Source organism: Tursiops truncatus, chromosome 11 (assembly GCF_011762595.2).
Source record: "Tursiops truncatus isolate mTurTru1 chromosome 11, mTurTru1.mat.Y, whole genome shotgun sequence".
NCBI lineage: Eukaryota > Metazoa > Chordata > Mammalia > Artiodactyla > Delphinidae > Tursiops > Tursiops truncatus.
This window is the reverse complement of record NC_047044.1, coordinates 68,205,944-68,232,307: the sequence shown is the minus strand read 5'-3', so window position 1 is coordinate 68,232,307 and position 26,364 is coordinate 68,205,944. Positions and strand designations below refer to the sequence as shown.

At 32.8% G+C, this 26,364-nt stretch overlaps 1 protein-coding gene across 8 annotated transcripts in view; it reads right to left on the bottom strand.

The window, feature by feature from the left end:
• ADAMTS20 (ADAM metallopeptidase with thrombospondin type 1 motif 20) overlaps nucleotides 1-26,364 on the bottom strand; it is a 194,839-nt gene that overhangs the window by 44,469 nt on the left and 124,006 nt on the right. For all 8 annotated transcript variants that reach the window (XM_073788803.1, XM_073788804.1, XM_073788805.1 and 5 more), the window contains one exon: nucleotides 2,922-3,089. In XM_073788803.1, the coding sequence (XP_073644904.1) occupies nucleotides 2,922-3,089 (168 nt within the window). The remainder of the gene's footprint in view (nucleotides 1-2,921; nucleotides 3,090-26,364) is intronic.

Below are 26,364 nucleotides of genomic sequence, written 5' to 3'. Positions count from 1 at the left end.
TCTTCCAAAATATAGCAGAGGGAGGAACACTCCCAAATTCCTTCTACGAGGCCACCATCACCTTTATACCAAAACCAGACAAGGATGTCACAAAGAAAGAAAACTACAGGCCAATATCACTGATTAACATAGATGCAAAAATCCTCAACAAAGTACTAGCAAACAGAATCCAACAGCACATTAAAAGGATCATACAACATGATCAAGTGGGGTTTATTCCAGGAATGCAAGGATTCTTCAATATATGCAAATCTATCAATGTGATAAACCATATTAACAAAATGAAGGAGAAAAACCATATGATCATCTCAATAGATGCAGAAAAAGCTTTTGACAAAATTCAACACCCATTTATCATAAAAACCCTGCAGAAAGTAGGCATAGAGGGCACTTTTCTCAACATAATAAAGGCCATATATGACAAGCCCACAGCCAACATCATCCTCAATGGTGAAAAACTGAAACCATTTCCACTAAGATCAGGAACAAGACAAGGTTGCCCACTCTCACCACTCTTATTCAACATAGTTTTGGAAGTTTTAGCCACAGCAATCAGAGAAGAAAAGGAAATAAAAGGAATCCAAATCGGAAAAGAAGTAAAGCTGTCACTGTTTGCAGATGACATGATACTATACATAGAGAATCCTAAAGATGCTACCAGAAAACTACTAGAGCTAATCAATGAATTTGGTAAAGTAGCAGGATACAAAATTAATGCACAGAAATCTCTGGCATTCCTATATACTAATGATAAAAAATCTGAAAGTGAAATCAAGAAAGCACTCCCATTTACCACTGCAACAAAAAGAATAAAATATCTAGGAATAAACCTACCTAAGGAGACAAAAGACCTGTATGCAGAAAATTATAAGACACTGATGAAAGAAATTAAAGATGATACAAATAGATGGAGAGACAAACCATGTTCTTGGATTGGAAGAATAAACATTGTGAAAATGACCCTACTACCCAAAGCAATCTATAGATTCAATGCAATCCCTATCAAACTACCACTGGCATTTTTCACAGAACTAGAACAAAAAAATTTGCAATTTGTATGGAAACACAAAAGACCCCGAATAGTCAAAGCAATCTTGAGAATGAAAAAAAGAGCTGGAGGAATCAGGCTCCCTGACTTCAGACTATACTACAAAGCTACAGTAATCAAGACAGTATGGTACTGGCACAAAAACAGAAAGATAGATCAATGGAACAGGATAGAAAGCCCAGAGATAAACCCACACACATATGGACACCTTATCTTTGATAAAGGTGGCAGGAATGTACAGTGGAGAAAGGACAGCCTCTTCAATAAGTGGTGCTGGGAAAACTGGACAGGTACATGTGAAAGTATGAGATTAGATCAGTCCCTAACACTATACACAAAAATAAGCTCAAAATGGATTAAAGACCTAAATGTAAGGCCAGAAACTCTCAAACTCTTAGAGGAAAACATAAGCAGAACACTCTATGACATAAATCACAGCAAGATCCTTTCTGACCCACCTCCTAGAGTAATGGAAATAAAAACAAAAATAAACAAATGGGACCTAATGAAACTTCAAAGCTTTTGCACAGCAAAGGAAACCATAAAAAAGACCAAAAGACAATCCTCAGAATGGGAGAAAATATTTGCAAATGAAGCAACTGACAAAGGATTAATCTCCAAAATTTACAAGCAGCTCATGCAGCTCAATAACAAAAAAACAAACAACCCAATCCAAAAATGGGCAGAAGACCTAAATAGACATTTCTCCAAAGAAGATATACAGACTGCCAACAAACACATGAAAGAACGCTCAACATCATTAATCATTAGAGAAATGCAAATCTAAACTACAATGAGATATCATCTCACACCAGTCAGAATGGCCATCATCAAAAAATCTAGAAACAATAAATGCTGGAGAGGGTGTGGAGAAAAGGGAACAATCTTGCACTGCTGGTGGGAATGTGAATTGGTTCAGCCACTATGGAGAACAGTATGGAGGTTCCTTAAAAAACTACAAATAGAAGTACCATATGATCCAGCAATCCTACTACTGGGCATATACCCTGAGAAAACCAAAATTCAAAAAGAGTCATGTACCAAAATGTTCATTGCAGTTCTACTTACAACAGCCCGGAGATGGAAACAACCTAAGTGCCCATCATCGGATGAATGGATAAAGAAGATGTGGCACATATATACAATGGAATATTACTCAGCCATAAAAAGAAACGAAATTGAGCTATTTGTAATGAGGTGGATAGACCTAGAGCCTGTCATACAGAGTGAAGTAAGTCAGAAAGAAAAAGACAAATACCGTATGCTAACACATATATATGGAATTTAAGAAGAAAAAAAAATGTCATGAAGAACCTAGGGATAAGACAGGAATAAAGACACAGACCTACTGGAGAACGGACTTGAGGATATGGGGAGGGGGAAGGGTGAGCTGTGACAGGGCGAGAGAGAGTCATGGACATATACACACTAACAAACGTAAGGTAGATAGCTAGTGGGAAGCAGCCGCATGGCACAGGGATATCGGCTCTGTGCTTTGTGACCGCCTGGAGGGGTGGGACAGGGAGGGTGGGAGGGAGGGAGACGCAAGAGGGAAGAGATATGGGAACATATGTATATGTATAACTGATTCACTTTGTTATAAAGCAGAAACTAACACACCATTGTAAAGCAATTATACCCCAATAAAGATGTTTAAAAAAAAAAAGACTAATTTGTTATTAAGCTATGAACTTAGCAAACGTGTTAACACTGTACAATATTAATTCAGAGCATAGTGCAAAAAAATTGTGTAATAGAATAAAACACATTTAGTAGAGTAAAACTTTCAAGGTTATTGAAAGCATACAGAATGAATTAAGATTTTCTCTGTAAATGCAAAAATACATATATAATCATAAAACATCTTACATACCTCATTCCATTTTTTGGCTTTCCATGAAGGGCATCTGACAGATCTACAAGCTTTATGAGTTTGAGGTTTCTGTAGATGACTGCAATATTTTTCTTCTAATTTCCCATGGAATTGGTCAACGCAAATCACCTCACGGTACTTTAAACCTTTACCACAAGGAGCTGAGCACTGGAAAATAAATATGAATGCACTTGATTCATTTTATCTTTACTAATTAAAGTTTATCTGCAAGAAGTGTAAAATGAAGCAATCAAAACATCATCGCTTTGATATTTCATGAAGATATACTTTGATATTTCTAATGAGAGAATTTAAAATTTGCCAATCTGCCCTCGACCATCACTGATATTGATATGATAAGGTATCCATTTATTCTTCAAAAAAGTATTGATTGTCTACCATATACCAAGCACTCTTCTGGCACATAAGTGCTTTAGATCTTTTGAGGTTAAAGACTATCTGCAGCTAACTCCTGTTATCACACATATTTCAATAAAACTTGCTTTCGATTTTGTATGGTCGCCACCTATTCAATTTTTAACCTCATATGTCTTGCCATAGTGCAAACTGTGCTTTGGATGTCAAAAACAAAACAAAACAAAAATCTCTCAATGTAGGAAACTATGAGAAAGTATAAAATTAATTTTTTAAAGCGCAATTCAGTTCAGGTTTGTTTTTCACTTCCATCTGGCAACTGTATGTCCCCATCATCAACCCTCCAAAATATTTAGTGAAAAACAAACTACCTAAAATCTCTGTAAGGATATATGTAAAACAGTGATCAGACTTCCTTTTTCAGCCAGTTGCCATTTTATAAGCAATTCCAGTGCAGAGGAGAGGAAGGGCTTGGGCTCTGGCATTGAATACCAGCTCTGCCACTTACTATTTGGGTGACTTTGAGTATATTTCATCCCCTGGCCAAACCTCAGTTTCTTCATTATAAAGTGATGATAATGACACCAATATTAGAGGTTTATTATGAAGATTAACATAAGATAAAGAAAATGAGATATCTAATCCAGTCCTTTTACATAGGGTACATCTTCGGTGAATATTAGCTTCCTCTTCTACCATTTTCCTTCATATACTCTGAGGATGTTGACAATTTTCAGCATGATATATGTACCAGGGAAAAGTTAAGCAAAGAAGACACGGATTCCAGATAACTCCTCTCATTCCTCTGAGACAGCTGGTTACATATGGTTTCATTTAGAAACATATACTGAGTTCTGAGAACATTAGATAATATATTATGCATTTTATGTATATTATGAGTTCAAAGAGTGATTAATATAGAGTATTAGATGTTTAAAATATTTTAAATTAAAAAAATGAATAGTTTGGGGATAATTTACCTTTATATGTTATCTGCAATACTATATCCCATTTGTGTGGGGAATTAATTTAACTTGGTACCTTGATTTTTAAGACATTACCATATCTGAGATGTTCTCTTCTTGTTAACACCTACAGCTTTACATGCCACTTAGAACACACTTTAATTCAGTGTGAATTGTTAACGGGTCTTGATAAACTGTATTACATGTACATTCTTTCCTGCTATTTTTTTTATTTTTTATTTTTGTATTGAAGTGTAGTTGATTTACAATACTGTGTTAGCTTCAGGCTTATAGCACAGCAATTCAGATATATATATATATATATATATATATATATATATAGAGAGAGAGAGAGAGAGAGAGAGAGAGAGAGGGAGAGAGACATATGTATGTATATATATTTTCTTTTTCATATTCTTTTTCCTTATAGGATATTACAAAATATTGAGTATACTTCCCTGTGCTATACAGTAGGTCCTGTTGGTTATCTATGTTATATATAGTAGTATGTAAACATTAATCACAGCTTCCTAATTCATCCGTCCCCCCACTTCCCCCTTTGGTAACCATAAATTTGTTTTCTATGTCTGTGAGTCTATTTCTTTTTGGAAATAAGTTCATTTGTATCTTTTTTTTTTCAGATTCCACAAATAAGCAATATCATATGATATTTGTCTTTGTCTGGCTTACTTCACTTAATATGATAATCTCTAGGTCCATCCATGTTGCTGCAAATGGCATTGTTTCATTCTGAATGTGCTCGATATCATCTTTCCTACTACTGACCTTCCCTTTCAGATCTACCTTTATGCTCTACTCCTCTTGGTCTCTTATCTTGGGCACTTCCCTGCCTGTTTCTTGACTACATTGTTTATTTTTCAAAGAGTATAACATAGTTTATACTAAAAAATCACATACTATTGAGTACCAGGCGTATATTATCTGGGAGTATACATGCATGTTCACACATACAAGAATGTTTTTCTCCTTGGTTGTGTATTTTTTCTAACTTTTAAACTGTGACTTTTTGAACAAAGGAGGATTTATTACTCTCCCTGATAGTCCCTTGTAAAAAGTAATCATTATTGTGAATACTCATGATATGAGCCCAGTAGTACTTATGGAAGATGGAAAAATGTTTACTATTTTATTTACTCTATGAATATTATTGAGTTTTTGCCATATACCAAGAGTAGCATATAAATATAGATTCATTAACCATCTTTTGCCTTGACTTATCCTCAAAGTGTTTATAATCTAAATGACACCATCTATTAAATGAATAATGCCAGAGTACATCTTAAATAATATTAAATTCAATAAAGATCAGAATAAAAATACAAGACAGTAAAAACCATTAAGACAATACAATAAAATATTATTGAATTAAGAAAATAGTGAAAAATAGTCATTTCTTTATGGGATATTTGGTAAGCACTCAGGGAGAGGTGATACTTAAACTCAGTCTTGAAGATGTAGTTTTGCTGATGGACAAAGACAGATGGTCTTGTATATTTGTTTGATGTGCCTTATCTAATGCCCATGTGTCTCTGTTTTGCAAAATTCTCATAGTTCTTTTATCAGTGCCAAGAATCCAAGAATCGTGCAGTAAACATGCAGTAAATTGTTGATATTTCTGATAAGAATGACCAATTCATTTATGAAACTAACACAAGAAGAGACATTAAAGATTCTACTTTAGAATTGAACAATGCATTTCCTCTATAAGCAGCATTTGTGAGTGGAATGTAAACTGGGACATTACAGTTCACTACCAAAGTGAGGACTGTTTCTCACAAAACTGAATAGCCTCTCCTCATCTAACTGGAAGTCACCTTTTATTCTTTCTCTACTTTGTTATTCTAATCTGTAACCAAGACTAGTGTTAAACATAATTTTAAACATATTGCTTCTTTATTTTTTTCAAGAACTGACAATGAATCTCTGTTGTCCTTAATACAATATGAAAACAAACCTCTTCCTTGCTTTCTTGATTCACCAAATTTCAGTCAACATCCCTTTCTAGCACAATATTCTGTTTCTTTTCAACACGCAACCTTTGCTCTACTAACGTATAACATAATTACTTTCTCTTTAGGGTGACATTTTCACTCACCACAGTACCTGATTCATATTATTTCCTTTTACTTCGACTAATCACTTGCCCTGGTGCTTTCTAAATAGTACTTATCCTTAAAGCTCTAAGTCCATCCCATGTCTAAGGTGAATACATATCAATCTTTCACTTCTCTGAACTCTTCTGTCTCTGTTTTTGGCACTTCATCATTTTCTATTTTTGTCACATACTTTATCCAAACTTCTAGAGGTCAAGGACCTTTTAGATCACCCACGTCACCCACAAAGTGGAAGGTACGATAAATATCAGCTGATTAATTGATGTTGATTCTTGGTGCAAGCAGTTATTTGTTTTTATTAAACTCTAAAATAATTTATTAAAAGTTTACTTTTCCATGAAATATATTTATTGGATATTAAACTCAAAGTCTTCTAGGAAAGATAGACAAAATGTATAAAATCAAAGAATTGCAAAGTAAATTATGCTTTCGTTACACTTTTAAAGTAGCACTCTCTTTCCCCAAGATCTGAAAAGGAATAAGTACATTATTTTATCATGTCTGATGAATTCCATGTGGGCATTTAAGTAAAAGAGAACACATTATGCAAAGAATTATGTTTTGGTTGGAACGAAGCAGTCATAGAGTAAATAACTAGTGAAATGTTACCTTCCTTCTCTCAAACCACAATACATTCTGAGTTGTAAAGTTTCCACAAAATAGCTTATTTGGTAGAAAAACCCAAACATGGTCATTCTTTGCTCTGGGACCCCAGTAATTCTTTTCATTTTTGTTTTTCTCTATTTTATATCCCTAATACCATCTTATTCCCTTGAGGTTTTATTAACTGTATAATTTTTTTGAACTTTATTTTATTTTTTACATAGCAGGTTCTTATTCATCTGTTTTACACGTATCAGTGTATACATGTCAATCCCAATCTCCCAATTCATCCCACCACCACCACCAACACCCCATCCCTCTTTCCCCCCTTGGTGTCCATACGTTTATTCTCTATATCTGTATCTCTATTTCTGCCTTGCAAACTGGTTCATCTGTACCATTTTTTGATTAACTGTAAAATTTATTTCCAGCATTGTCGTCAAAGTTTGTTTTTCTTTAAAATCATCTCTGTCATCCTTAGTTGACAGTCTTACTAACTAACCCTTTCTGAGATTTTTCCATGAATACTAGGGAGCAATAGCTATAGGAAGTGGTGACATTAAATGTAAGTAATCTGAATTGACTATTCTTATAAATTAGGTGAAGACACGTGCCTATTTAAGGAAAACAGGGCGTTCAAAGCAAATGTAGAATTTGCAGGCCCTAAAAATAGAATAGAATATCCAGAACTGTGCAGGTTGACTGGCACATTCAATCTCAAGATGGACAGTTGGAATTAATGAGTCCATTTTCACATGATTAACTTTGGAACAAGTCTATTCTCATTTTTCAAATGAAGTTGTACATAATTACAGAATGATTACTTCTGATATTGGAAGTGTGGATTATTGCTTTGTTTGCATATAAGGATACTATAGAAGAATGAATGAATTGACAATTTGTGAGAAACTTGTTGTTAATTTAATTCTAGAAACTTAAATTGCAAGACAAAATAAAACAAGGAAATGAAGTTTACCTAGCTCCAGTTCTAGAAAATGGAAAACTGTGGAGTTTGTGCGTGTGTGTTAGACTTTCATAAACTGTAATGGTGATTGGGTCTCTATCCTCTCTGAAAGTAGTGGGAAACATACTGATATTGGGAGAATTAGTATGTACCCTAATTAACAATAAAATAGACCTGAAAAGTAACTGTTACACTATACCGTTGTCATGTATAAACTGCCTTTTACTGACAACAAACTGGGTAACTGTATGTAAGTTCTTTAATCTCACTCAACCTCTATTTTTCATACGTAATATTAGTAAAAGAATAACTATTTCATATAAATGTCTGGGTAAAGGTAAGGAGAAAGGAATTTTTTAAATGAGAGAAGGGGCCAAACTTAAAAAACTCTAAAGAATTTATAATGCTATAGCAAAATGTAAAAAATATTAAAATTAATAAAGAATAAAAAGAATCCTACAAAACTTAATGTTAATTATATGAAGGACAACCATGAAAATGTCTCCCATAATGTAAAAGCGAATGGGAAGATGACATAGAGAGAGAATATTGTTTCCTGGAAAACACTCTGCTCATTCCCAGCTCACGACATTTGCACATGTCATGTCCTCCAGTCCCAGCACTCTCCTTCCATTTCAATCCCTACATATTTTTCAGTGCTGAGTTTTAAATCTCATTCCCTCTGCAAAGCCTCCTTTGGCTGCTGGAGGATATCAGTCCAGGCTAGATTAGGTGTGGCTCTTACAGAGCTTTTATACCTCAATACCTGGTTACCTCTTCCCCTGTTTCTTTTCCCTGCTAGACTATAAATTCTACTGGGAACAGACTTATTACAGGAAATCATGAAAAGTAGAAAGAACCCCAGAATCACTTGTTCCTAATTTAACGTGTTATGAACCATTCTTCTTCTCAAAAGAAGAAATAATTGTACCATTGTACCATGAACCATAGTTCTCCTAAAATAATAACTATTTCACTGGTGCTACCTTAGCTGATTTTAGATGGTATATTTTAAATTTAATGCTTAAATTACATAGTAATGGTCAGCCTCAATTTTAGCTATAAAGATCCCTTAGCTAGCTCTTTGAAAACCGGAGTAAAAAAGAAAAGAACCTAAAGTTTGGTCTACTGAAAAACAAGTGAAGTCAAAGTTAAGAGTAAGAATTAATTATTCGTGGGATCTATTTTAATTAAGTTTGACTAGAAAAGTAGCTAGGCAAAAAAAAAGTAGCTAGACTAGAAATTTGGCTAGAAATGTCTATTTCACTTGCCACTGCATAGTGTCATCTATGGATGAAGGAGTATATTTTTGTTTCTATGTTCCTCACGTAAACTTTAGCTAAATAACTCTAAGAATAAGTACTAAAACTAATAGTTGACATTTTATATTAGAAAATTATTATTAGAAACACTTAATATTAGAAAAGAGCTATAACATCAACTATAAGTTCTACATTAAATATTTTTAATGATTATCAAGATAAGCAACCAATCAGTGAAAGCACAGGTTTTACAGAAAAACTTAGCAATTCACATAGATTCTCGGTTTTTTATTTAAAATTTCCTAATTAATTCAATATATAGCCTAAATAATTTCCAGTTCTCTAAATGGACTTCAATCAGTAAATTTGGCAATGACCCCATTGTTTAAAGTCAGCAGGGTCAGTTAGTCGTTCAAGGTCAATTAGTCAGAACTAAAAGTATCTTGTAGCAATAAAACTACAGCTTCCTTAACATTCCTCTTCATTTGCTGATAAGGAAAATATTTAACATTAAACAAGTATTATCAAAATTTGATAATACCATTGTCAACATTTTATTCTATATTATGGTTTATCACAAACCATTTCAGGGATAGTTAAAAATAATGACATTTAGTTTTTCAGCTATCAGAAATAGCATAACTTGACTTAATTTTAGTTTTCTAATGTTGTTATGCAAAAAATGACTAACAAGAAAATACAAAACTGAATAAAAATAAGTGAGTTACTATTAATCAATTTCACTTTGCTTTTCAGAATCTTTGGAATCTTCTGGTTGTTTTTCGAAACATAATCATTAAGTCATCAAACAACCTAATGAAGAAATGAATTTTTACTTTATTTCTAGATGTCACATTATCTCTGTTTCCTGACAGCAAGGTCCACAGTCATCTGTTGAAAATGTGAAAGCTCACAACTGGATGGCTGGGAGTCATGTCCATCCTATTGCTTACTGTATGACAGGTATTAGCTAAGACAACCAAGGAAAACCTGCTATCAAGTGACAAAGGGGTTCACACAGTCTTTTTGTTTTAGGAGAGCTAAACTCACAGAAATGCAATCATTTCACGTTACAAATCTAAGTCCAAATATACCTTCTCACTACAAACCAGAAATGCTTTCCATCAAGACAGGTGCAACTGAATAAGAAGCATCAATTTACAATGAAAAAAATGGAGAGGTTTTGATTTAAACACAAACGTATCATAGTAGCTAAAACATAATCATGTACTTGGAAATAATTTGAGAGGATTAGTTGTCGTTTTCTTTGTCTTTATGAATATTCCAAAAGTATCAATGAATTTCTCATTATAGGAACATGTATTATTTATCTTTGTTTTGAACTTTTCAAAACTAAACAGTTGTATGCTTCTATAGTAAAGTTAAATTTTAAATTTTTCATGGAAAATTTTTGATCATAGCTATTTTGCCAGAGAATTTTTTTAAACTATGTTTTGGTGATGATGTTAAATGTCTTTACAGCACTCTTATGAAACAAAAAAATTGTCTATGAAATGACATATTACAAAGGGAAATAATAGAGTTTCAGGCCAAAACAGTCTAGAAGTTAGATATTCTATGGAATAAAACACTATTGTGTGTATGCATTCATGGATATGTATGTTTCTTTTTTTCTTTCTGATTTTTAAGAAGCCTATTATAACATTCTCTAAATAAAGTAAAGAGGCTAATCAAACAAACAGACTACATCTAAACCCCAGGAACAGCATGTTTTTTTTAAATTTCAGGAAGACAACGATAACTATCTATCTAAGAGAAAAGCCCCACTATAGAAAAATCTTAGCTATGAGTTTTATACAACTATTAATACTTTGTAATTAAGGGCATTCCTTACAATGGTGGAATACTATTTTAAATTGAGCTCCAAAACTATTAGAGAAGTAAAACATTAAAGTAGTTACAGCAAAACAGCCAGAGTATAGTAGAGTAGGGTATCTCTCTGTTTAAAGAGAAGCAAAAAAAGACAAAAATATGCATATTAAGAGTAGAGTGTCAACTCTGTAAATATAGTACTGCTACTGTTCCTTTAATTCAATGCATATGTGCAGTAAGGAGTAAGATACTAAATCTTATCAACAGGGACCCCATTCATAGTATTTCCTGAAAGATTATACTTAAGAGTTTTAAAGTTTAATGGAGTTTGAATATTTCCTTTTTAACCTGTTACAGACACCCTTTGACTATGCAAGACTGCATTTGGTTTTTAGAATACGTACTACTGAAATATTTCATTCAGTTGCATTGTATCTGATTATATTTAAAATCTGCAAATTTAGACATTTAAAATTTTTCAAGTCAGATTCATTTGCAAAGATGTTTGAGTCTCAACTTAAAGGACAAAGAAATATATGCTTAATAACAAACATATCCAGTAAACTTTCACTACATTTATATTATTGTAAAAATTATAATATTTTGATTTCTATTTCATGTTCTAAAATTTTTTGGGGGGGTATATATGTATATATTTACATACACACACAAAATGGACTTACAGTTCTAAGCTAGTCAATGCAACACAATTATCTCATGTATAATTTATCTGGCTAATTAAATTGCAAGTAATATTTAAAGATAATTTACTATAATATAGTTATGGCTATGGAAAAATGTTGTGATTATTTTCACTTTCAAATATAAAACCTGAAGCAAAATTGCAATAACTCATGCAAGTACTTTATACAGAAAATTTCACTTATCATATACTGTTTTCCACACATAAATATTAGGAAATTGGGATAAAAATCACCCCAGTATATGATAACTAAAATACTCAATTATTGGATTCATTTTCTTCAATAATAAGATTTGATAAACAATCCCTATAAACCTGCAAACATGAGTTACAGAACTCAGGTTTATTTTGCTAGAAGCAACAGTAAATGTAAGTCTAATTCAAATGTAAGCACTATTTGTAGCAAATAAAATTGCTCAGGAAAAACTGGCATTAGTTTAAAGCTTGTAGATTATTCTTTTAACTTTCTGTCTAATAGTATAGTGTATGTGCATTACAAAGGAGTAATGAACATTTCAGACGCCTCTGTAAAATCTCATCTAAAGAGTTCCTGTTCAGAGATTTTATTGACTCACTAACATAAATCTTAACAATTACATGGTATCAGGAAAAAAACTGTTACTCTCAATATGAGAATAATATAACTCTTGTCTAATTTTAACAATTCTTTAGGGGCCATTATTGTGCATTTACTTTTTCTTGATGTCTTTATACAAATCACAACAACTGGGACGTTACTTTTGTTAGATGGTATGGCACGTTCTGTGATAAAAACCCACATTTTAACCCCTGGGAGCTGCATTCAGAACCATGAGCATCTGCTTTCCTGGATGGAACAAAGCAGAAAACTATTCAGTGTGGGTAGACCATAAAAAGGTAAAGAGATCAGAAAAATAACTAAAGCATACCTTTAAAAAAATAGATTGACTTTCAAGGCATTACTTACTATGGTAACATTTACAAAATTCTTAAAATCAAGTGCCAACAGAATAGCAGGATTTACCATTTCAAGTTTCTACAAATGTTTTCATGCTAGCTGTGGGAGTTAACAGAAGTAAAGCCAAGAAGTTTGCTTTCAAGTAGGGTTATAAAGATCTGAAAAGGAATATGCACAGAGAACTCTCAGATGAGAAATAAAAAATGAGCTCTATGAAGGCTTTGATAAGGGAAAAGTCAGAGTTGAAATTAAAGGAGCGATACCCACTGCACCTATTTATGTCTATTTATCATATGCAATAAAAGTTGTGAGGCAAAAATGTTTTCGGGATTAATTTTTCAGTGAACTTAAGCTAACTTTAAAATTATATTAATCAGATAAAGATTATTTATGTTAAAATTTAAGGCAGGGTTTTATAGTTTTTACTACTGGGGAGTGGAAGATAGAATAATAAAAAGGGCATGGGATTTGGAATCAGAGACCTACACTTGAACCTCAATTGTCAGCAGTTGAACAGCCTTGGGCTAGGTCTTAACCTTCCTAGTCCTCAGTTTTCTCATCATAAACTGGCAATAATAACACCTACACCTCAGGGTAGTTGTGAGATTAAAGGTGATAATGGATGAATGAACCTAAAACAGTGCTTGACACAATACTCTAAAGTCATATTAAACCTCCGTTCCCCTGTCTTTTTCTTCCTTTCCCAAATCCTCAGTAAATAAATTTTAAAAAAGGTAGTGAAAATACAATCCATGGTGTGGGTTTCTCTATTAAACACTTGAATGGAATAGGGGCATGGTTCAACACTCATACATTTGTAGCTCATTCAGTAGTGAGAGAAGGAGGGTAACCACCTCAAGGGAATTCAGGTAAGACCCTATCTTGTTCCCTCTGTAAAAAAATTCTGTTTACCTAGATGCTGAAAAACTCATCAGACATACTTCAAGTTATTTCAGAGTGGAGAGAAAGAAGAGAAAGAATAGGAGGTGAATAGACATATGGTCAAAAAAAACCCCAACAAAAACCTAACCAGTTTCCGTTAAAAATGATGGAGTGATCATATGTGTTCATTTCCCCCTCCCTCCTTGATTTTTTTTTCAACCCACAAAGTCAAAGCCAATAAAACAGACTGGAAGATGCAAAGAAGAGAAAAGACCAATGTGAAGCAAGACAACCTTGTACCTACAAGACCTCTGAACCACTTAGCACCTGGATGCAACAAGAAGGGCTACCTCTCCTCAACTCCTCTTTAGGCAGATGAGGGGTTTATTCTTTGGAGAAATTAAATTGCAGGAGTTCCAGAGTTGGGGATGCTGGAGGAAGAATAAGGGAATTCTACCCATTCAACTCTTGACCCTTAATCTCTCTGCCCAGAGTACTCTTGCTCACTGGCAGGGGGTTCAAGCGTTCTTCTCTGAGAAACAGTGTCTCCAAGAGAAAAGACCTTAAACTATTGACTTACAGGGAATATCATCAGTCACTAGATGCTATCCAAACGCAGTTTCATATCAATTCTCTAGTGCCTTACTCTTAAATATGAGCTGCAGAAAATTATCAACTTTTGAAAGAAAAGACTTCCATAGGAAAACCAGAAAACCACTCCCACCCTTACCCAAAGAAAGGGTCCAAAGGATAAGGAGACCATCAAGAGAGAATCTCCCCTCAAAAAAACAGTAATTAATATGAGAGAGAGAGAGACTAGATGCTATATGGGCAAAAGAAGAATAGAATACTATGACCCCAAAGCAATTAGAATGCAAGAAAAGGCTTTGGATAATTCAATATGTAATAACATAAATAATTCAAGAGATGGTTTATACACTGACAAAGTTTCCCATCAAGTAAAATCAAATGACAGAGACAGAAAATAAGAGAATTAGAGGATCAAGAATTCTAATATACAACTAGAAAGAGTTCAAGAAAGAACAATGAAAATAGTTGCATAGATATTATCCAAGAAATAACAAAGTTGATTTTCTCAGCACAAGTCTCCTTAATGAAAGGGCCTATAGAATGCCTAACAAACTGAATTTTAAACACACACAAACACTAAGTCACTTTATCATGCAATATCAGAACAACAGGGACAAGGATACCAAAAGCTTCAGTGACACAGACATGAAGACAAAGGCACCTACAACAAATGAGGAGTCAGAATCACCAGACATCTCAGAATGCTAGAGGATAAGATAATCCCTTAAAAATTCTGAGGGAAATTATTTTCAAGCCAGAATTCTAAAACCAGCCAAATTATCAATGAAATATGAGGACTGACCAAAGACATTTTCAGATTTGCACAAAAGGAAAAATGTACCTCCCATTTATCATCTTTCCAGAAGATACAGGGAAAAGTGTTTTCATATGCAAGAGTAAATTAAAAAAAAAAAAAAACATGTGATGCAAGAAAAAGTCATCATAATCAAAACTGAGTGAAAGGCTTCACAGGATTAGAGAATGGTCAGCAAGGTTGTTTGTCCTGGCCAGATCAGAAGAGGATGACTGGGGGTCAGGGGGCTCTGGGAGGAGTCTAGGAAAGAGAAATATCTGAGCATTTAGAAAAAAACATTCATAGAGATTTTATATACGTGTTCAAGCACTTGAGAGAAAAAATAATAATTGGAACATTCAAAGAAAAACTAAGCAAATTTTTAAAGGAAGCAGTTACTAACTCTAGGAAAATCAGAGTTGTGCAAGAAAGGAGCAGTGCTTTAGGGACCTCCTTGGTGGCGCAGTGGCTAAGAATCTACCTGCCAATGCAGGGGACACAGGTTCGTAGCCCTGGTTCAGAAAGATCCCACATGCTGCAAAGCAAGTAAGCCCCGTGCGCAACAACTACTGAGCCCGCACGCCTAGAGCCTGTGCTCCGCAGCAAGAGAAGCCACCACAAGGAGAAGCCCGCGCACCACAGTGAAGAGTAGCCCCCGTTCACTGCAACTAGAGAAAGGCTGCATGCAGCAACGAAGACCCAACGCAGCCAAAAAATTAATTAATTAATTAATTTTTCAAAAAGGAGCACAGTGCTTCAAAGTACACTACTTGGCTTCACAGTGACGTAAGGAACACTAACTGTTGACTGAATCAAGATTTATTTTGAAGATAGGATTGTAGAATTAGCAGTCCATTTAGGAATTAAATAGTCAACCTCTATAAAAGGAAGTCAATAGGTAATTTTTTTTTTGATGCATCAATAAATAGCAAAGTAAGCCTGTTCGGGAATAAGGAATTACGTATCAGAAGACATAGATAAAAGGATTTAAAGATTAATTCTGGGTTAGGAAAGACTGCAACAGGAGATAGCTTTTTTTCTTTATCAGCATTTTAGCATCACTTATTTTTTTAACTATGTACATGTGTTACATTAATAAGACTATATTCAAAACTGTAATTGATGATATTTAGTTCATTAATGGAGATCAATGCCAAACTGGGTGAGCTCTCTCTAGAGGTATGTGCTTGAGCTCTGGATCCACCTGGGTATGGAGGAGACTATTAATTACTTTATGAAGACATGAAATGCACGCTTCCCAATTTACTTATGACATAAAGTTGGAAGGATTTATTTAAAAGTCAAATATGAGAATTTAAATAAAAACTATACGAATGCAAACTACTAGAGAAAAAAATAGAAGTTCTATACTTTTACTTAAAAATATCTACTGCTAAGGAAAAATAAAATGATTAATAACAGTATCATATACCATACATATTAGGCTTATACTGATGTAAGATCAGTATAAAAAAAACTAGGTGACCACTAGGAACTGAAATTTGATGCAATATTGATTATATTGGGCTCAGTGTTCATATCAAGGGTGGCAATATTCTTTTTACAGTTAGACCATTTTTGCTAATGAATGAAATTCTAGATGTTAGATTTTGAGAGAGAAGTAAAAAAAGGTGATTACAATGATTAAAGAGTTGAACAAAATAAATATATTTAACCAGGAAAACAGAAAAATAGCTGCCTTCAAGTATTTGCTCTGTAGAGGAGGAATTTGATGTATTCTTACTTCAAGGTGCAGAATGAGAGTTACAGAGGAATATTCCATATATATCAATTTTACCTCAAAATACAGAAGGGCAGTCATATAATTTTCCTAAAAAGAAGTGGATTATGTTATGTATGGTCTCCAACTTTAGAAAGGTTCATCAACATAGAAACTGTGTATAATTCAGATGAGAAACTTAGTAAATAATCTATGCTTTGTGTAGAAGGATAGGAAAGAGGAAATTGAAAGTCTCTCCCAATTTTAAAGGTATAATACCAAAAAAATGTAAGAAAACAGTATTTTTAAAACATTTCAAGAATCACAATAATTTAACTTTTTAGATATATATTTATGGGTTTATTTTTAAAGCTGTATTATTTACTCAAACCAGAAAATCCAAATTCCTGCACACCTGAATTACAGGACATCCATTGGTAGGAGAATATGCCATCCTTTACTTCCTAAGAAATTTCAAATAAATCTTATAGTTTTATATTGCCTCATTCACTATGACATAGGTATCTGAATGAAATCATGAAGTTATTCCCAGACTTATAAATTTTAGTTTCTGACAAAATAGCTTTCAAAAAAGAATCTGCTTTTCATTATCATAGCCACAGCTAAAATCTTTCCAACTAATTTCTCTTTTAAAAACTTCTCTAGAGTTTTCCTAAGTATTAATATATATATACATGGAAACATTTTCCCAGTCAATAAGGAAGTGAGTTTTATGTACAAGTTTTCTCCACATTTTGACTTAAAAATAACTAAAAAATCCTCATAGTTTGAGAGTGACACAGGCATAAAAACTTGAAGACAATGTTTAATTTCATGAAATACAAAAAACGTCTCCAAAGCTCTCCTCAATATAAACCATAATCTTAAATGGCCTATTTAATTATATCTAAATAAATACCATATCCTTGTTAACATAATAGAAATTTGGATATTAGGATGATTTTCATGTATAAATTATGCATCAACAAAAATAACTAGACTTTCTACCAAAATATGCCCACACATTAAAGATGCTGAAATAAAAAATAAATGAGAATTCTAAACTTAATAAGGTCAGAAACCACATCTATAAATGTTTACTGAATGAAAAATGTTATGTAGAAAAAAAACGAGCAAATACATACAAACAAACATCACTTAAATATGCAGTTTATGTTATCTGAATGAGGTAGAGTTGAATGGCCCTTAATTCTACCAAAATTACATAGAAAAGAAAGCTTCATGTAATTTAGATCTCTTTCTCCAAGATTTTTGTTGTTGTTTTACTGATTCTATGGGGTGCCTTGTGGATCAGCAGAGATGAGAAACATCTCCTGGTTTCATCTAAAATTAAGATCTTGCCAATTTTAGCAACGAAATGCTGACTTGGAGACTGGAGCCCATATGAGCTCCTACTGTTCTTTGGAGCCTGGATGCTGAAGAAATGTCCACTGATGTGAGAGGAGCCAGGCCTGATTATCTTCCCTATTCCCAGATCTGAAAATATTCCTAAGGCCCATGAATAAACAGTAAAAAGGCTTCCCTCAGATGGAAGGATGCAAACTCTGGTGGTAGAATATGGAGTCATTTTTTATTAGTGTGGCAGTAAAAAGTTCCTTTTATTCTTTCACTCTCCTATAAAGAATATATTCTCACAGAGCACACATCACCATTTACACGGTACAATTTGCACATTTTAATTCTCACACTATCTTTAATGATATCCCAGAGTGATTAATCTTTAATCACACAAAATGCTTTCTGGTTCTACCTATTGAATATTATTATGTTTGCATTTGTTTATGATGGGTAAAGTCTACTATAAGAAGAAATACTTTTGTGAATATATTTATACCCTGAAAAAATTACAGGCTAGAAATAAAAATGGTTCTACTTTGGGCAAGCCTTTTTTTGAGAATTTTAATAATTTCACCAAAGTTCTCTTCCCCAGAAGTCTGACTGCTTGCCACAGTATTTTCAATTCTGTTTTTATTTATATTTTGGAACTAGGTTAGAATCATATTTCCTGCTATTAATAAATATCACATTAAAAGAAACGTTTGTCTCAAAAATGATGATAGTCATCTCTTTAAATGTATTAATTTGTTGTTGCTTTAGTCTTTTTTTATCCAGCTGTAATATGTAATATCTTCTATCTCATGATACATTCGTGTTTTTATCCTCCACACCAAGTACTATGCAACCATCGTTAACACACACGAACTGCTATGTAAATATCTACTGAATGAATAACTTAAGAGAAATCCATGAAGATTATAAATTTTAAAGTCTGATAATATCAAGTGTTGGGAAGGATGTGGAGCAACTGTAATTCCCATACAATCCTTCAGAAAACTGTCTGTCAGTATTTACTAAACCAGAACCTAAGCATTAACCAAGATTCAACTCCTGTCTACCTACCCAACAGATGTGCATATACATGTTCACCAAAAACATGTGTGAGAGATGTTCATAACAGCATTATTTGTATATCCCAAATTAAAAACAACTCCAATTGCTTGCCAACTGGAGAATATTCATATAAATTCATTAATTTATTCACACAACAAATTTATTCATACAGTACTAGAATGTAATAAGAAACTACAATTACATGCAACATGAATGAATCACACAAATGTCATATTGTGACTCTCACAAACAAATTCTCTAAGTTCCATTATATAAAGTCCAAAGACAGGCAGACTTATCAGTGATATTTGATGTCAGAATATGGGTAGCTTTGGGGGGTATAGTGATTGCAAGGGGTATGTGGGGAAATTTCTGGGGTGCTGTTCTTGGTCTGGGTGTTGGCTACTCAGGTGTGTTCACTAAAATTCACTGAATTGTACCTTTATGATTGAAAGTATTGCTGAATGTCACATTTCTAAAAGTATGAAGAAGAAGCCAAACTCTAGTCCGAATTGATTTCTTTCTTACACTAGAGTATTTTTGCTTCAGTAGATCTTGTTGCAGATTGTTCAATGTGTTATACTTATCTACTGCGTTTGGATTTTTAGCTTTTTGAGGAAAGAGTTAGTACTTATTATTGGATAAGTGATAATAAAAAGCAAAATACATTGAGTCTTTAAGTAACAGGCCCTATGCTAATCACTTTACCCATTGTCCATTTAATACTAAAAAGTGTCCTCTTTCGGTAGGCACTATTATTATATTCTATGAAACAAAATCTTCGAAATGTTCAGTAACTTTCCAAAAGTCACTCAGTTAAATAATAGCAGTTTTAACTCAAACGTAGGCATTCTAACACCACAACTCTTAATCACAAGATCTAGAATAGACTTACTATTAAAAGTTTCAGTAGGCTTAGGAATAATGATATTGCTTCAAACTCTTTTGGTAAATGAAAATTTACATTTCTCTTGGTGAAGTCAAGATTATATTCTCTTACGTGAAACTAATACAAAGCCAAGTTATACACCATCAAATGGGCCGCTCAATCTGCAGTTTGTAAGCATAGTAAATTCTTGACTCATTGCCCAAACTTTTTACTCTCTTCAAGCCCAAACTTAATTTATCTCAAAATTATCCAACATGACTTTTCTCAACTTTATTATCTTGACAATACAGTACTTGACAAGATGTTCTCTTATACATCTTTTCCTCCCATTTGCAAAAAATAGTCCCATGAATCTCTCCTCTACCAGCTTATTCTACTCCATTACAATTCGAGTGTTGTAATCCATAAATACTTGCTGAGTAACTGAACAGTCCCTAAATCATCACTCTAAACTTTTAGAAGAGTCCCCTCTTGGACTTCTCATCTCCAGTCTCTGATATTTTCAATGTGTTTATAATTTATGATGAGAATTGCCTATGAATCTTCCTAAAACACTGCTGTGTTCCCACTCCAAAAAATTCAATGTTTTTTAACAAACTTAAAGAATTTTTCCATTTTTAAATTCTCTTAAGCATGATACTTATTGGTCCTCCTTGCTATGGCTCAATTCATATTTCTAACTTTATTCTTGCCCCTTGTCTCTCACAAACCAACCTACACTAGTCAAATAACTACTTTTTCTGGCCTCTGGTTTTGCTCAGCGTGATCTCCAACCTGGTTCCTCCTTTCCCACTCAAATCCTATCTACCCATCAAGGCTTATGCCTTCTTGATAAAGCCCTACGTTTCTCCAACTGGATGCACATTTTCTGACTTTCCATGACATCCATTTCTGCCTTGTGATTTGTGTATATATTTACTTTTCCCTGGACTGTGAATCTTTTGAGCACAGTATGTCATTCTTATTCATCTTTAGCTTTCTTAGCCCAGTGTCTGTTACAGATGGGCTCTTAATAACCTTGAATGGATTGATGGGGATTAATTTTTGGGAGCTCAGTGGCCACCATTCCCTTCATAGTTACCTCCAAAGTCTCTGAGTTTCCCTGGGTCACAACTGCAAAATGTCAAAAGTTCAGGGAGATTGAAAATAGCTCAGAGCAGTCTTAGAGGATCACCTTAGAGCTCAGTTACAACTGATAGAGAAGAATTTGTTATGTGATCTACCAAAAACTTTGTAATACATCATTTAACTTTCACAAATATATGAATGTCATATAATGCATATTATATGATACCAGGGTTTTAGTACAAAGGTCATATCACAATAGGACATGATAGAGTACCTTCCTAGATATAGCCTACTAGATTTAGGTACATTGGTGAGTTTAAGTTTACCCAATCATGTGGGTAGGGGAGTACAACCAAGAAGCAGATGATGGTGTCTATGAAAACAAATTACATAATTCCAATCTTTACTGTGTAACGTATAAGGTTTTAGAGATGTTACTGAACCGTTAAGTCTCAAGTATATCTCAGAGGCAAGGTGATTCAATGGAGTACCAAAAATATTTTTTAATAGTCTCTGTTCACATTTGTTTTCATCTAAAGTAAGAAAATAAGCTTTACTATATGGGGTTATATGTCAGCCTGATATGTAATGCATATAATACATTAGGTATCCTGGCAGGGAGATCATCACTTGCCACTCACTTTCAGTGTACCCACCACACTTCACACACACCCACTTAGGAAGATGAACAGATTACAGTACATGTATCAACTCATAACACTATAATCAGATGAGTGCCATGACACACTGCTCCTGCTGGTTTTTCAGTTTTAAGCCACAGAGTTTTGCTGATTGTGTTCAAATTACCAAATGGGATCATGAAGATGAATTATTAATTTTTCTATTATGAAAAGAGGTTTGTTCCAAATTTGCTGATTTTTTCTATGATAAGGATTAAAATGTTACACCTGTCACTTAAATAGACTTATAATCTCTCCTTTAAGATAAAGGAAACATTTAAGATTGGATGAGAAAGGAACTGCTTTTGGGAAATCCTTCTAAGGAGAGAACATTTTGAAATGTTTGGAAGTGTTTCTAGTGTTATGGGACTTTGTTACCATAAGTATGCCAACGATAAAAATTCTCCAGTGTATTTTTAAAACTTTGGAGCAAGATTTTCTAATATGTTTAAATTGCTTCCAAATCTTTCAAAGTTTCACTGTTTTAACAGTATTTGTTAAAATATAAAGATATAACCCCTTCCAGTACTTTTCAAGAAGCAAATGACAGAATGGAAAATGGAATTCGTCAATTTTCAATAAAAATTTTTAAAATAACTGGTATGATCCGATGATTTAAAATCAATGACTAGTTTATAACAGGAACATCCAGTGATAAACTTTGCTATATGGAGGTATGCATTTAGCAAAGTAATTTCTTCAGCTATGGAAGCTACTGAAATCACATATTGGAATAAACCAGACTTTTGAATTGCTCTAACAGTACTAAAACAAGGTTTTCAAACTAATGAAACATTCTACCACTTTTTAAACATGAGATGAGTACAATAATAGTTCACTGAGAGAAAAACTTTATTATCCATAAAATTAAAAATGTATTTAATATTCATCTTATCCTTTTAAATTTATATGTTCTATAAATCACATTTATATATTAGTTTATGCTTGCAATGTATAGATATATAATAATATATAAGGGTATGTGATCAAAATATTTTACTGAGAAATGTACATATAATTAAAAATTAGAAATTGTCTAGAAAATGTCAAATAGACTCTTTAAAGTGTTAATGTTTGACTCTGTTGTAATTATATAGGAACTAAAATCTGATTCTCAGTCTACCGAAAGTTGACACAAAATTATAACAAAAAATTAGGGATCTAATAAATGCACTAATATTAACAATGCCTGTATATCTCATACAGCATATAGATATTGTAGAATACTGAGACTGTTCTTCTAAAACATCTAAAAATCTATTTCCAGAAATTCTTAAACATTCTGAAGCATTATGCCTGGGAAAATAGAATTACAATGGAAACATGATCATCCATTTTCTTCATATAAAGAAAAATATAGCAGTATCACCATTTCACGTTGACATGTTTTTTAGAGTTATTTTAAACTCTACATTCTAACTTCACTCAACCAAACACACTTACAAGTATCTTTTTTTACATTCTCATCATTAGATTATCTCCTTAAATTTTTCCTAAGTCACACATTTCAAACCTGCAAGGTCCATTTGTATCTCCAAAATTATTTTCAAAGCATCATATCTAGGGCAAACTATAAATCAGTCTACATTCTCCCTTTCGGTGATTCATGAAATTTATGCACACACACAGACAAAAGAAAAAGATGCTGCGATTAGGCAAAAACTAACCTATTCTTCTAGCACAGAGACTTGGACGCCACTCATCTCTAGCCAGGTTATAATGGAATACCTCCTGCTAGTTAAGGCTTTCTAGAAGGATCTACTGGAATAATTACTATGCTTTCAAATACAATTCTTATTACCAATTCTTGGATAATTATAATCTATTGAGCCCCCGATATTATGAGTCTTTAATATTATAAATCACAAAGTTGTTACTGAAATAAGATAGGAATCCCATTCTGCTTCTAATCATCTGTTTATCTGGTACCTTCACCACTAAACTGCAAACTCCTTGTACACAGGGATTGTGCCTGATTTACGTCTAGTGACTAACACAATGCCGAACATGTAGGGGATGCTCATAATTTGGGGGAGAGTTGACGAATGTACCGTAGAATGATATGGCAATATAATAAATGGAAACATTATTTCAACAGATTTCTATGATAAATTGGAAATAAAATAGATTTCCAGTCTGTTGCTATACTTGCGTGTGTCTTTTCCAAATTTGCGAAAATAACTGATTACTATAAATTGTTTTACTGAACACTCCACTTTACAAAGAATGGACAGTTTCTTGAAACCATTTCCCCACACATTACCTTGTTCCCCTGGCTGATTCTGGTCTTAGGAGCAGTGGAGCCAGTAACAAGTTCCTTCCCGAGTACATTCCACCTTGAGTGGGAGCTACAGTTTAAGAGGCTGCCTGACCCCTCTGCTCAGTCCCTCAGTGCTCTTTTGTTACACAAAACTGTTAAATTGACAAACTGCAGATTTACTAGGTGTGTATGGCTACCCCATGCTCATTTCTGAAAGCGCCTCTATTTGTCACATTCTGTTGTATCATATTAGAAATTTAGTGCTCTCTCTCTCTCTCTCTCTATATATATATACACATATATATATATTTTTTAACACAATGCTACAGGAGGGTATTATTTTAAAAAGAGACACTTGGGGAAAAGGACTAGCATCAAGAGGGTTCAAGTATCAAGCTTTCCTTTTTAAAAAAATAATTTTCTCATTTTTAGAGGAAAGAACAATCTTGAATGGGAAAAATACTCTCTTTACCTCTGTGTGATCATTATTAACCCCAGAACACAATAGAATACACATCATTTTCTTACCCAACATGAATTCATTTTATGTAGGGAATAAAAAAATATTCATTTTATGTAGGAATATTCTAGGAAAATAAGTCACTTAAATGAGGTTTAGGGGGAAATAAAGATAAGTTAATATAAATTTCTTTAAAGAGCATTTGTAGAAGTTTATGTTACATGTAGTGTCCCTTACAATATAAAGGAAAAATAAAACTTTTACTCATCTTTTAAAGACTACCCTGGGCAAGAGCACATCTATTGTTAACTTACTAAATGAATTTGCTTACATCACAAATTTTTATTCATTATTTATAACATATGAAAAGAATATTAAAATTTCTAGTATTTAAAAATTGATAGCCAACAATAAATCTTATTTTTAAATACCAATGTTAGTTTCTAATAGGATTATCTGAAAAATAGCAGTAGCTTATACATATACTCAGTAAAATTATGAAAACGTATACTATTCAACAATTAAATGTTTAATAAGAAAAATTAACAATTTGTTATTTAAGAAAAATACATCAAAAGAAAAGAGGCATTCATTATAATACAGGATCTGTTCAGTGACTTAAAACATTTTAGGTATTGATCCAAGGAATAAAAATATAACATACATGTGAATTATGCAAAGCACAAAGCCACAACACATCATTAATAAGCAAGGGTTAAAATACAATCATTTCACATTGACTAATCACAAAAATGCAGTCATTAAATTAACAGACATATGTTAAGATTTATTTATTCCTTTCTTTAATCATGCTTATAAATTATTACAACACAAGGTTTCCAACAAGGAGAAAATTTAAATGTATATTTGCAACTTTTTTCCTAGTTACATTTTAATGATTTAGCACTTGGTATTTTAATTTTGCTTTAAAATGAAAAGTGTTTAAGATTTCATGTCACTCATATATGTGTATATATATATATATACACACACACACACATGTATATATATACATACATTTCTTAATTTTCTAACCTAGTAAATAGGATCTGAAATTAAAGTTGTACATGAAAGAATATCAACCTGATATGTTAATTAGAGGTATTCTGAAATTTGGCTAATATGCAACAACACTGAAAGAGGTAAAGGGTTATATCTGGTTTTAACAACAAAACTTCAGATCACTTAAACCCTTTTAATATAAAAGGCTAATTTAAGGAATAAAATTCTTCATATAATAAGAAATCCAGGTACTCTAATGATATATATTTACTTTATACCTATAAAAAGTTAATAAATAAAGTTTATAAAAATTCTGATATATACATCTACTGTGATTTTTAAATTTTTATCCTCAATTTATCAAAAAAATTATAGTTCTTTCCTAGTGCAAAGACTGAATTAGTCAATGAACTCCTTTGTGGAACAGACATGTATTAAATAATTGAAGACTTTTATATTTTTGTCCTACTATTTTTTAATTTGTGGTTATTGTTTTCTTGGTCATTTGTTTTTTGTGAGGTTGAAAAAAGTTACCTCTACACAGGGTCTTTAATGAACATTCAGGTTTTTCACTTATGACATCATTTACATACAAAAAAATAACATGACACAAATATATTGGAATGTAGTATTAGATATTATTCCAATACAAGAAACATTGTGTGATGTTGTACACCTTAAACTTATACAATAAGACCATATATATCTCAATAAAGCTGGGGACAAATTATGTGAATATTACAGTGAATATGTAGAGAAGATTGATAAACATTAAGGTATTTTAAAATGTTAAAGGATCAAAAACATCTGACCCCAAATGAATATTTGCAATTGTAATATGCTATAACTTTAAGTACATTTTACATTAAATTTAAAAAGTTTTATAATGTTATTAAATAGAACAGGAGT